At 44.8% G+C, this 14,484-nt stretch overlaps 1 protein-coding gene across 2 annotated transcripts in view; it reads right to left on the bottom strand.

Moving 5' to 3' along the window:
• The window catches only part of GALNT16 (polypeptide N-acetylgalactosaminyltransferase 16), a 125,807-nt gene extending 113,386 nt beyond the window's left edge, over nt 1–12,421 (bottom strand). For both annotated transcript variants that reach the window (XM_073348460.1, XM_073348461.1), the window contains exon 1: nt 12,029–12,421. In XM_073348460.1, coding sequence (XP_073204561.1) covers nt 12,029–12,223 — 195 coding nt within the window. In that variant the 5' untranslated portion in view covers nt 12,224–12,421. The remainder of the gene's footprint in view (nt 1–12,028) is intronic.
• Nucleotides 12,422–14,484: the final 2,063 nt, after the last annotated feature.

Here is a 14,484-nt window from a genome sequence, read left to right as displayed (position 1 = left end):
TCTGTTTTCATTCAAATCAGAACAAAAAAAAATTCTCATGAAATAAATTTTTTTGAAAACAATTCATTTCAGGTCAATCGCAATGTTCCATTTTGAGAAAACTGAAACATTGCTTTCTGACTTTGTCTCTTTTTAAATTACAATTTATCATATAAAATAAATATTGAAACAAAAAGTAATTTCTAAACAAAAAATCAAAATGTTCCATTCTGAGAAGGTTGAAATGTTTCAGTTATATCAAAATACTTTTCCAGCTCTTGTTTTTCAAAAGGAAATTTAGTCAAAATAAACATGTTCCCAAGGAAAGTTTTGATTTCAATGAAACAGCATTTTCCAATGCAAAAACATTCTGCTGGAAAAATGCTGACCAGCTCTAACCTTGCTGGAGCATGCACTGGAAATGCTCAGACAAACAGCATCTAAGATGACAGCACATACAGCTGAGCCACTCTCATGCCATCCAACACAGGTTCACCTATTAGCCAGCCCTGTAAAGCTCCTTTCACCTGAAGATCTCAAAGCACTTAAAAAACATTCATGAACTAAGCCTCACAACAGCTCCATTTTACAGATGGGAAAATTGAGGCATTACCCATTGTCACAGTCCGAGTCTGCACTTCAACCAAGAACAGAAGCAAGGTCTCCTGATTCCCAGTCCCGTGCCTTAACCACAAAACCATCCTGCATTTCTACCTAACTGAGGTACAGGTTAAGAATGATCAATTCACACCTTATCACACTTCATGGCATGAAAGCCAACGAGGAGGAAGGAGAAAAACAATGGAAGATTTGTTTGAAGCAGTGAAAGGAAGGGAAGTGCAAGAGAATAAAGCCAGCCAGAGAAGAGGGAAAGGATTACCAAGTTAGAACCAACTAGACCCTGGGACATGTAGAACTTCTTAGAAGATGGGATCTAGAGAGGCTCCTATGCTGTGAAGGTGTTTTGCAGCAGTTCCCAGGACAAACAGAAACAGGCCGAGTCAGCCTCTCCTTTAGAAAGTTATTTTATCCATTATGAGGGTAGATGCTAGTTCCAACCACTGAATTTACTTCCTATCTGATACGGCAGCTCAGTTCCATAGAGAAAGACACAGACAAAAATAAGAACAGTAAGCAAATGGCCAGAATATTTTTTCATCCTCAACACAATTGACTCTGTTTCTTTTACTCCCTTTCTGCTGGGCTGTGTTTTGCCAGCAAGGATAATTAAGTCATATTTCAGAGCTGGAAAGCTCCTCAACACTGACAACCATAATACAGCTCAGTTAAAATGGAAAGAGTGATTTTTTTTTCCTGTCCTGACTTCATCTTCAGGCATATGGCAGTTCATATTCTCCTCAAGTGAGCATCAAGAGACAGGATCCAGGCTTCACTTTGCAGTGCCTGCAAGCAGATCTGGTATTACAGTATTACATGTAATGACTACGCTATTGCAGGCTCCTTTAAAAGAGCCAAGGATTTGGGAATCCTCCCCTTCGCCTATGCTCCATCCAATCAGGATTGTAAGGCAAACTGGAAAGCTCCCTGACTCCATGTGTGCAGGTGTATTACCAGGTTTTAGTACTATGATCTCTGATGGGGGCCATTTTGCAGACTGAGGCAAAGACCATCGGGAGAGCCTCACTTGGGAAGTGGCTGTGTATTATTGAAGCACAAGCTACCTAAACTTTGGAGCAAGTAAAGGATGTGTTCCCTACCCCATATGCTCCCACCAACTTAGGTGGAAAGGGTCAGAGCAGGGATTATCTTTCTGTTCTGTGTTCATACAGCACTTAGCATGAAGGGGTCCTGGTCCTTGGCTCATGCTCCTAGACACTGCTAAAATATAAATAATAAGTAGAATGTGGGATTAATTTAAGAAGCACCTCACCTTTGGCCTCACCAAAAAATCATGCCACAGGCAGAGCAGCACGCTTTTCAAGAACAGAATATTTGTAGAACCACCTAGCCACTTGAATTCAGAATTAAGTTACTGAGGGAAGCCCTCAGACACAGCTGACAGGATTTTTTACATTTTTGTGATGGGTTTGTTTTGTTTATTTTACTTTAATTTTTTAAGCCCCATGTATACCACTGGAACAAATTAAATATGAAATCATTTGCTGCCATTTAGGCAAATAGCATTTCCACAGTTCCAAAATGTAAGCACTGTAAATAAAATATAAAGCTGTCAAACTCTTACAGAATCTTTCTTGTGCAGTAACACTCCCAGAGACGCATTTATCAACCATTCTTATTCTACGGAGCTGGCATAGCCCACTCACCTGTGGTTTGTGAGAAACATCCAAAGGACAGCAGCAACCACAAGCATTGTGGGCCTTGCCGCAACAGGAATATATACAACAAACCTTAAGTGTTAGAGGCCTTGTCCCCTGGAGTGAATATCTGCCTACAATAAACCACAGACTTCATGGGCCTTCCCATGAGGTAAACAATTTTCAACCACCTCTGAAAAGAAGCCAACTACCTTTGGGATGAAATGCAACACTTATAGATCTGCAGGACAGAAAATGTAGTATATTTTATGCAGTTGAAAACACAAGGAGAATTTAATTACACAGATAGATTTAGTGTTCTGCAGAAATTTCTAGTACCTCTACTCTTGCAAAAGATGCCATAAAAACATTAATGACTAGCCCTGCTCAGGGACACATTTTCACATCTCACCAACATCACTGGACTGAGCTCTGCAAGCTTATAAAAATGGGTCCTTCAGCCAAGGGAGACAAAGTTCTGGGAATGGAAGACTGGTAAGGAAACTACCTTGAACAAAGACTATAGCTTGTTTAAGTCAGGTCTTAGCCATTAGAAAGTGTATTTGATTTTATCTGTTTGTAATCCTTTCTAACTTTAGTTCTTCTACTTGGTATCACTTATCCTATGTCCTTTTGTTTGTTTGTTTGTTTGTTTTACAATAAACCAAGTCAGTGCTGTACTTGAAGGGAAGGGTTTATTTACCCCAGTTAATTTAATAAGCTGTGATGTTCTTTTAGAATCATAGAATATCAGAGTTGGAAGGGACCTCAGGAGCTCATCTAGTCCAACACCCTGCTTAAAGCAGGGCCAATCCCCAACTTTGTCTCTTTAAAGGTGCAAACGGACCTTATTATTCCTCTGAGTGTTCTAGGAGAGGGCTGGACACTGCAGAGCACATGGATTTGGGAAAATTTAGTATTGGGGGTGTGACAGGGTCGGGCCAGATGGCTACAGTAGAGTAATAGAAGGCAGATATATTAGCCCCAGGTTAAGTAGGTCCCTTTTCCCTGGGTAAGGTAAGAGGAAAGATTCCAGAACAATCAGGAACCTTCTGCAGACAATTAAGACAAACAGGCTGATTAGAACACCTGCAGCCAATCAAGAAGCTGCTAGAATCAATTAAGGCAGGCTAATCAGGGCACCTGGGTTTAAAAAGGAGCTCACTTCAGTTTGTGGTGCATGTGGAAGGAGCTGGGAGCAAGAGATGCTAGGAGCTGAGAGTGAGAACGTGGACTGTTGGAGGACTGAGGAGTACAAGCATTATCAGACACCAGGAGGAAGGTCCTATGGTGAGAATAAAGGTGTTGGGAGGAGGCCATGGGGAAGTAGCCCAGTGAGTTGTAGCTGTCGCACAGCTGTTCCAGGAGGCACTGTAGACAGCTGCATTCCACAGGGCCCTGGGCTGGAACCCGGAGTAGAGGGCGGGCCCGGGTTCCCCCCAAACCTCCCAACTCTTGGTCAGACGCAGGATGAGTCAAACTGGACTGTGGGTTCACGAAAACGGCCAAGCTGAGGGCTGCCGTGAAGCTCCAAGGCGAGCAAATCCGCCAATAAGCACAAGACGCACCAAGGTAGAGGAGGAACTTTGTCACAGGGGGGCAGTGGGGTCCATTTTGCCAGGTGTTACCAGAGTGGGACTGTGGTATTGTAGGCAGGCTGCTGGGGTCAGAGCACTGAACCAGGGCTGCTTAACTCACCGGCACTCAGTGCAGGCTTGTTTGCTAGCTGGAAGCGTCCAGACAAGAGAGCTTTGGCAGCACAGCATTTGGAGACATTCAGGGCTATAGGGCAGGTGGTGATACAACCTCTCACGTGTCTGGATTGCACCCCAGAACGTGACAGTACCTCCATCAGCAGCACAATACCTCTTCCCGCGCTGGGACATTGGCCCCATCCAGTATGCAAGGGAAGAGCAAAACCTACTTAATCACCAACACAACTTCATGTGGCATCTGGATTTTCCATGAGGGTTTCCCATTAGCATTTTGCTTTTCCAGAGGGGTCTCCCAACCAAGTATTAAACAGGATAGACCAGCAGTGTAGAGGTTTAAAAAAAAAAAAAAGTGGGTGAAGATTAATAAATTTTTTGGCACTCCAGACTTGGCTGTGGTAAATACCATATTCCCCAAACAAGAAGTCGGTAAACTCTGTTTACACACACTTATCCTCAGCTATACTACCGGAGTAAACCCAAAGAAAGGGAAAATGCTCTTTTGATCCTACTGGTATCCAGGGAAGAATCCCCTTCTTCATATCCAGATGATACAGGAATTCTGTGAAGGACACTAGCAGAACTGTGGGCAACAGTGTTAGCAACAGTATGGACAGATCAGTTTACGTTCACCCAGGATTTGGACTCTAGGGATGGTTCTCATAAAGTCCTATGCCTTCTGGTGAACCAGCTATAAGAAGGGAAGAATTTGAGATCCGAACTATAGGTCTCCATCAAAGCAGGCCAGGTTCTAGAATGCAGAATCTGTGAAGGTATGCAGGTACTAGCCGAACAACTCCTCCTGCAAGACAGTCCTGCATTCTAGCACGAGGAAGAGCCCAAGAACTCTGCAACATTCCTCTTTCCTTTAGTGATGCAGGAGGAGAAATCATTTCCTGTGGGGGAAAAAGTCATTTTAAGAGAAACATCAATAGTTCACAATACACTGAATATTATGAGGCGTTCAAAGGTTTGCCCAAAAGCCTGAACTGCTTTGGACTCTCTCCGAATCCAGAGTCTGATCACCTACTTTGTAGAGCACATCTTATACAAAAATACAAATTCAATGAGCAGCCTTTAAGAGATCAAACAGTCTAGCGGGGACTGCCACTTTATGATCATGTACAGATGAAAATCAATTTGTATCGACCCAGAGGGGTAGAAGAAGAAACTTGGTTAAATTCTTAAACTGGAACACCAAGGCAAATTATTGACTATGGGACGGTCAGTCACAAATTAGCTAGGAAGAGTAAAATTCTACAGAAACCAGATTTCCCCCAGCTCAAGAGGACGCTTTTATGAGCTGTGATATATCTTTAATTATTAGGTTCTACCTCCTTAGCAGCACAGCAGGACGTGAAATAAAACCTGTATATCATGAGTATGGCAAAGTGCCACTACAGGGAGTTCTTTCTCTTGCAGTTATTTTATTTATTTATTTGGAAGCCACCTGTATTCCCATAGCTACAGCACTGAAACTGACAAGAACTGCCTCCAGGCAGGCACACAACCCTAGGGAGCCCAGTGGGATAGAAACCTCTGCAGAATAAAAGAGATCAGCTATTGAACCATGAAAGATGCAGTTTATCTCAGTTGTGAGTGAAATATCATATCTGGTTTTGACAGCAGCAAGTGGGAAGAGGGGGACATAACCATTTCACAGGACTGTCAGGGAGCTCAGGAGCTGGAAACAGCTGATTCAGATGTGTGAAGTGTAATGAGTTTGAGAGTATCAGATCTAGCAGGGAGCTTTTTAAAATGCAAATACACACACTCTATTTCCCCAATAATGTGTTAAAAATAAATAAAACTGATTATCGGTAGCGTGGCTAAATTACAGTTAAATCTATCAGGATCTGAAGGGTGTAAGAGGATAGTAAAGGGGAGAGCAGAGAGAATGGTCTTACAGCTAAAACGCAGGACTGGGAATAAGAAGATCTGTGTCCTTTACCCAACTCTGCCACCGACTCACTATGTGACCTCAGGCAAGTCACTTAACCTCTATGCCTCACTTTCCCCATCTGTAAAATGGGGATAATACTGTTCCCTATCTCACAGTGGGTGGTGAAGCTTAATCCACTAATCTTTGCAGAGTATTTTGAAATCTTCAGATGGAAGGAAAGAAGGATAAAGGTTTTGTTAACAAACACCAACAGGGGAGATGTATTATTTAGGCTGGTCAAAATTGATATTGATACAAAATGGAAATGGATACAAAGCCGTATGTCTCAGGCTCTCTTTCTACCACACCAAAGAGTAATGGGATTTTATGGAAGGAAATGTAGACAGAATATTAGACAGTGAGATCTATCAGTTGTAGAATAGTCTCCTAAGGGATGTGAGGGACATTGCTTAGGATGTATAAAACTGGACAGGACAAGAGAATGGGAGAACAAACCATAGGGAACAATCCTTTACCAGCCCTGCAGGACAGACAAGATCATAGATGCTGGAACCAGGGGTACTACCGCACCCATGGCTTGAAGTGGTTTCCATAATATAGAGGGTTCACTATTTGGTTCAAAGGCTCTCAGCACCTATACAAATCATTCCAGCATCACTGGACAAGATCATCCAACAAGTCTTTCCTATCTCAATCTTCAGTAATTCTCTTGGTTTCAGAGTAGCAGCCGTGTTAGTCTGTATCCACAAAAAGAAAAGGAGAACTTGTGGCATCTTAGAGACTAACACATTTAGTCTCTAAGGTGCCACAAGTCCTCCTTTTCTTTTTAGTAATTCTCTAGTCAGTGGTCTAGGTGAGCTATTATTACTATGCCTTTTGCATCATCACCACCACCACATGGAGAGACAGCAGTGGGGCTCCATTTTCAAAACTGTGCATCAGCCATGTTTCTGACATGCAGGCAGCATTCGCTGCGTGACAACAGGGTCTTTACTCTCCTCAATGGGCTCACGTTTAGGACCACGGATTTTACATGGAATAAATGTACTGGGCAGCTTTCTCAGTCTTTTGGAAAGGGAAGCAAGCGTCCATCACATCTGTGCTAACGGAGATGGAAGAAAAGAGGCGAATGATTAACCCATTGAAATTCAGTGTGTAAGTATTGCCAAGAACCCTTTGATCATTTTAAAGCTTCTGTGTAAAGGAGACCTATGGGGAGCTGAAGACAACATCCCACTGGGGAGAAAGAGAAAGGAGGGCACATGTATTGGAATGCTGTTTTTCAGAAAAGCCCAAACGCTGCAACAGAGAGAGCCATGTGAGCAACGTGCAGGAGCCCCAGGGCTACTCCTAAAAAAAGTACCACGTTGTTAAACATAAAAAATAAATACCCAGGACTGTGGTATTTGCGCCTTCCTTGAGAGATGAGCAGGGAGTGCTTGTTGGCTCAATTCACCAGCAACCAAGTCCTGGGGCTCAGCTCATCAGATTCTGATTTGTTCTCAGCCTGCAGTTTATTAAAAAAAGAGTGGCCAGAGAGACTATATTTTGGGTGAACTTTTAATCCTCCTCATACTAGTCTGGGTTAATCAAGCTGTGGGTGGGTTACTCCAAGGAGGGTTGGAATTTACCCCCAACCTGTACCTAGGCAGCAGGGCTGCACCTCACTCCTTTCACTGCTGTTCTTTCAGCCTACGAGTCAGTATCATCCACTGCTCTTCTGGACCACTGACATCCGGTAAGGATGGATTCCCACAGTTACCCCAATAACCACTCTGTGCTAGCCTGTTTGGGATTGGTGCAGGGCCCCCTCTACAGCCTCTCTAGGAATGCCATGATCCTCTTCATGCAGCTGTTTCGTTTACACACGCCTCATCACTACACAGTGGTGCCCATAGCTTTGTGATAACTGCATGGGAATGAGCTTGCCCCATTGGATTCTGTGGGCTGTATTTAATACTAAATAATAACAGCAACTCAGCCCTGAGCATTTGCCTTTGGCCCTTGGGCTGTATTTTGGTTCCCCCATCCTAGAGGAACAACCACCAGCTATTTGCAGATCCTTTGTGGTCTTTGGAGAGGGAATTTGGAAAGCCAAACACACAGGAGTTGAGCTTTGCCTGTAACTATGGCTAGGTCTACAATGGCAAGTGAAAGAAAACTTTTGTTGTTCAGAGGTGTTAACCCCCCCCCCCCGACAGAGAAAAGTTTTGTCGATGATAAGCGTCTGTGTGAACAGTGCTCTGTTGGCCGCTCGTTGTGGGTGGAAGTTTTTTGTCGGCCGGAGAACCGACAAACAGCTGCTACACTGTGTACCGTGTAGCGGCACGCACAGCTGTGTCGCTAAAAGCTGCGTAGTGTAGACATGGCCTGTAGCAGATTTTTACTAGTTCATCTCCATGTTTATTTCAAAAGGGGACACAGCTTTGCAGATGATTTCCAAAGCTGACCTAGTCAGTCTTTTCATTTATTTTTTTAAATCTGTTGATTTCAGTGGGATGAAACCAAGGATGACTTTTGACCCAGAGAGGCCAAATTTTTAAAACTTCTGTGCCTAGAACAGGGATTTGAGTGTCCAACATTATCGAATCTCAGGTATTTCTTGGAGACCCATCACTGTAACACCTGACCTCCCGCTAATGATTAGGGTTGATATAGAGATTTCCATAGCAGACTCAAAATTTTAGGCATCCAAGTTTGAAAGTCAGGCTCACATTGGCCATCAGAAGTCAGGCAGTTATTTAGTGGCCTTCCTACCTGCTCATTCTCCATTTAGTTAGCTGTAGATTTTTATTTTCCAACTCAAGAGGGGATAAAAAGAGTCCTGTAAAACCCCCAAAGGCATTTCCATTTTTTAAACATGTCATTCACCTGGGATTTGCAATGGCACAGAGCAGAACTTCTGGACTCACTTGGTCAAAGAAGAGATTTGCAGACAAAATCAGTACAAAGAGGGTTTTAAAACTGCAAAACAATGTGCTTCCAAAGAATCTTAGTACAAGCCCCAAACAAATCTCCAGATGCCAACCACAAAAACCAGAGATACATCTGGATCTGGAGCCAAACTGTGTGGCTTACCTTAACAATTCTATCATGGGCCAAACCAAAACTGCAGATCCAAACACCCTGGAACTTTGGAAAAGTTAACAGCCAATAGATACACCTAGTAAACAAATAGTGTTGACATTGTTTATTATGCAAAGTAATTAACTCCTAAGGAGACCAGAGCTGACCGCACTACAAACCCAGGAGCACCTGTTTCTCTATATATTAATAGCTTCTGTTCCCACATAAAAGCAACTACAAAGGCACATTTTATATGCCTTGAAAAATCAGAACCTATGCCAAGTGTGCCTAGGACAGAGCCTGCAGGAATGCATGTCAACCACCCTGCTCTCCAGCTTCTCTGCCCACAGATCTTCCCCCTCCCACCCCAGACTGGCTCCTTGCTTATTTCTCTGCCTCACCTCCTCCCAGAGCTGTCTCTAGCAATCCAATGAGACTGCTACAAATGGGGCTGACTGCTTGTTATTCACATTCCATCACAGTAAAGTCCCGTTACTCTCTCACTGTGGTGCCAAATCAACAGTAATGCCACTGCAAGGGGTCACATCAGCAAGAATACGGCATTTGATTGGCTTGACTCTCACAGCAGCAGACAGAACATTTTGGAAAGCACACTGTGTATAGAATATATTTGAGAAATGCGGTTACTCAGAAGATCCAACTGCTTCCATTCTCCTGCTTCCTTGTATAAACTGATCATTGCAGGGGTCAGGAAGGAGTATTCCATGTACAGCACTGCACAGTCAGTCAAGTGCATTACATTTCACCTTCCTTTCTCCCATTACCTATTGGCCATTACTGGAGACAAGAATCTGGAGTAGATAGACCAGTATGGTAGCAAATCCTCTGACCCCAATTACAGAGAGGAATGGGGAGGCAGAGAGCGGCATTATCCCGCTCTATTAATGGGCTTGGGACAGAAGCCCAGGTCAGGCTGACCCATCCCTATTTTTTTTTAATGACAATGTCTATGGTACTCCACCAGTAATGCCATATTTTAATAATAATGACTCAAAAATGACTAAAGCTTATCATCACACCATTTGTGTATGTGTATGAGCATGTGCACTTACATACCACACATTAGTAATATAATAAGACTTGGCACTTCTACAGCATCTTCCCTCTGAGGATTTCAAGGGGCTTTGCAAACATGAAGGCATGAAGCCACACAACCCCTCAGAGAGGTAGCTAAGTTCATATGATTTCCCTCATTTTACAGATGGAGAAACTATGAAACAGGCAAAATGACTTGTCCAAGAGCACACCAGAAATTGGGATCTCTGTGGCCCAGCTAGGAACAGACCCAGGTCTCCTGACTCCTAGCCCTATGCCTTCACCACATGACCTTTCCTGTAGAGTTCCTGGGTTGTAAGGCAATACATGGAAGTCAACCAGGGAAACTCCTTGCCAGAGGATGTTGTGAAGGCCAGGACTATAACAGGGGTCAAAAAAGAACTAGATAAGTTCATGGAGGAGAGGTCCATCAATAACTATTAGCCAGGATGGGCAGGGATGGTGTCCCTAGCCTCTGTTTGCCAGAAGCTGGAAGTGAGTGGCAGGGGATGGATCACTTGATGATTGTCTGTTCTGTTCATTCCCTCAGAGGCACCTGGCATTGGCCACTGTCGGAATGCAGGATCCTGGGCTAGATGGATCTTTGGTCTGACCCAGTATGGCTGTTCTTATGTGTTTGTAGGGTTCCCCCCACCCCCTCTTTTTTCTCTCTCCCTCTCCCTCATACACACACACACACACACACACACCCCACTTGTTAAAGCATCTCTCATTGTAGGATCTCACGGTGTTTTATAAACATTAATAAATTAAGCATCATGACCCCCATGTGATGGTCACACAGCCCTATTTTACAGATGGAAAAACTGAGATATTGGCCAAAGTTACAAAGCAAGTCACTAAGAAAAGACAAGAATCCTGGTGTCCAGGCTTCTGCTCTAACTATTAGACCAGGCTGTTTCTGTTCCTTTCCATGTCTGTGCAACCAGATGATTCGCAGACAAACATAAACAATGACACATCTCCCAATTTCTGAGTGGTCTTGCCCAGGTTTCCAGTAAGAATGGGCTCAATGAGTTTTTTATTTGGTTACTTGTATTTTTCTTACAGTAAATAGTGGCTTTTTATTTTTACCTTGTAGCCTGAAAGAGGAAAAACCTTCTCCACCTGATAGAGCTGAATGGTTATCATCTCCCCTAATATAGAGAGAGCAGAAGCTCTATTTGACCCCCCTGCCAAACCCCTGGACATCCCCAGGAAAAGTGGAGGACAGGTCTTTTTGATACAGTGCCTCAAATTAGAAATAAAACGGGGGAGGGAGCCAGTTTGGATGTAAGCAGGGATAAACCAGGGCTGCCTACCCCTCCTGTCTCGCTCTGAGCTCAACCGAAATATGAGTCTTGCTTCCTCTGGCTCAATTCAGTTTTAACTTCCAAGCTCGCACGCTCTGCTGTGCTCTCACATTAGGACCTACAACAACTAATGGATGATGCAGCTGAGACCACCAAACCGGCCACATGGCAGTGTGGGTGTTGCAACATTATTCCCCCAGGCCCTGACCCTCACAATCCTTCCAGAGCAAGGATCATGGAGCCCAGGACCTAAGAAACTGTTTTCTGCAAATGCAAATCGTTCTGGCCTCATTTAAAACACGCAGCTTGAACACAACCCAACAAGCCTTCACGGCTGTTTCATCTACCCCTTTCTTAGCCAAAAAGGAAATCCAGCTCCTAGCCAGAGAAACAGACCCTGGCCATCCAGTGGACATGACTTTACATTCAGCGCTAGCCTATTTCTCCAAGCCTTTGGGTAGTGCTCCCCAATTGCAAGTGCTGTCATGGTTACAAGCCAGAATGCTAAAATAAATAGAAAGAAACCCATGCACATCTAACACCTCCTCTAATGTATCCCCGCCCCCCCCCATTCACCAGCCCCCACCAATCTCTGACAAACTAGATGAATGGTCCTCACAACACCTCACCCGGCAGCAGCACCGACGCGCAATGCAATTTCCCCGCAACAACCGCTGCTGAAGAATTAAAATGTAACCCGCTCGGCGAGCGTGTCTCACTCACAATGAGGGGGATGGTCCCATCTTCCCTGTGGCTCTCCAGCCTCGCAGCTGATCTCTGCCCATTCCTGCCGCTGCTGCTAGGGGATCTGCTGGAGGCTGCCGAATGCGGCTTGTTGTCCTGCCATAAGTAATAGAAAGTGCCCAGGATCCAGGCTACCGTCAGGATTGCAATGGCATTAGCCCTGATCCGCCTCATCCCGAAAGCCCCAGTGGAGCCTGGGAGCCAGATAACCTGGAGAAGAGGTTTCCCAGGGATCAGACGAGGGAAGGGTCCGCGCTCTGTGTGAGGGAGGTGGGGGAGAGGAGGGTGCTGGTGACAGGATTCGCCCTCTCCCCGTTCGGCCGGCTCTTACCCCGTCACAGCTGTTTGTTTTAGCTCTGCTCTCGCGGCTCAGTCCTGCGGAGCAGAAAAAGAGAGCGAGAGCCGCAGGGTCCTAATGCCCTGTACTCTCCAGCGCACAGCTGGGATCAGGCGCACGCCGGGAGCCGAGCCCCGCGCGGTGCCAGGCCAGCACTGGACTCGCGTGGCGGGAATGGACCCAACGCGCTAATGGGGCGTTTCCACCCCGAGTTCAGATGATCTCCTCCCCAGCGGCCCCTCTGGAGCTCCTGGAGTGGGCGGGACTGTATAAGGGTTTGTTTTAGTGCTGGTGTTTTAGGGGACACGAGAGCTAAGGGTTAATTATCAACCGCAGAAGTGGGAGTGGGGGGGTAGTTTTGCATTTATGGGTACAAGGGCGTACCCTATGATTTGCACAACAACAGGTAACAATCGGCTGGAGAGAAGGTGCCTGGGATCCATTTCAAACATACATCAAGACGAAAAGGAGGACTTGTGGCACCTTAGAGACTAACCAATTTATTTGAGCATGAGCTTTCGTGAGCTACAGCTCACTTCATCGGATGCTCAGATAAACTGGTTAGTCTCTAAGGTGCCACAAGTACTCCTTTTCTTTTTGTGAATACAGACTAACACGGCTGTTACTCTGAAATCATACATCAAGACATTTACCTGGGACCATCACAAATGAAGGGTCTGTGGAGCAGAGGACTCTGTCTCCCGTGGCCTGTGGGTCCAGGTGAAAAGAAGAGAAGAGAACTAACCTAATGTCAAATAGGCTTCTACAGTGTCCTGAAGCGGACCAGTGGTTACAGATGGAATGCCTCTGCCCTCCGTGCCTTTGGCAAGCAATTGTGCTGTCAGTGACTCACACTCCTCTCTCTGAGTCAGAGCTGCCTGAGCACATGCCCAGCATGACGATAGGGGATGCTACACGGCTGGCTGGACGTGCTGGCTTTCTGGTGAGACGTGAAGCCAAGGTCTTGAGAACTTGTGGTCTTATGAGTTCCATTGTCCCCTTCGCAAGAGTAGGGATTCAGTCCTCCCATCCTGGTCAGATTCCACTGTGGGCCATTACACTCTGCCTTCCTACATTCCTCTTTCAGTTTCAGCTGGATCCAATATTCTTCTTCAGTCTGTGTACTAAAGCGTTGGGTGGTGTTGCTGTGCCCTGTTGCATATCAATTGCTGGACCATCTTTGGCAGATTTTCTTATTGCTAGGTCCTGCAGTTGCAGTTTCAGGTAGCAGACTGATGATCAGAAATGAGTTAAGGGATCTTACCAGGGATTGTGCTATTCACACTGTTTTTATAATATGGAAGAACATTCTTAAGCCTCTGTGGAAGGTACTAGATAGTCTTCTTTGGCAGCCAATTAATAACCACATTCTCTGAGCCCTTCTGGAGTAACCTTTATGGATTGTAAAGTGAACTCTTCAAGACACAGATGAGACAGGAATGTTTATTTCCTCAGAGGGATTAATGAATTTGAGCATCTCTAGAGAAAGGCCAGCCACCCCAACACTGACAGGGAGGAATGTTTGGAACCAGAGAAAGCCATCCAACCCAATACATCTGCCCTGGTTTAATTTAGGTTGATTGAACTTTCCTGTTTTTTCCCAGCATACTGCTTAACCTCTCCCCAGAAACAAATAATTTAGATTCTTCAGTCAGCATCCCCAGTAATTGGTTTCTTATGCCGATCATCACTTAAATTGAATGACTCCATCAGAGTACATCTACACTCCTCATCCATCACTTTCACGTCTCCTGATTCTGATCCTCTCCATAAGGTGACCTCTCTGCCTTATCCATCTCTTTCATAATCGCAGAACCTTCCATTAGGTCATCCTGATGTCTCTTCTTTTCCTCCCAGAATAAACCCAACTTCCTGAATTGACAGTATCATCTTAATATCACTAATACCCTTTCCATGGCAATAATCTTTGCCTGGGAAAGATACCCTGAACTGTATTCCATATGCAAGAGAGGATCTATGAAGGCCATATGCAGTTCCAGTATCATCACTTATATTTTGCTAGTTTGCCCTCGCAGTTTGCCATCTGTCAATTTGCCATCTGCCAATAAAATCTAGTACCTTGTTATTAAAATACCAA

The sequence above is a fragment of the Lepidochelys kempii genome, chromosome 6 (assembly GCF_965140265.1).
Source record: "Lepidochelys kempii isolate rLepKem1 chromosome 6, rLepKem1.hap2, whole genome shotgun sequence".
NCBI classification, from domain to species: Eukaryota; Metazoa; Chordata; order Testudines; family Cheloniidae; genus Lepidochelys; species Lepidochelys kempii.
The sequence above is the reverse complement of the archived record's forward strand: the minus strand, read 5'-3'. Positions and strand labels throughout refer to the sequence as shown.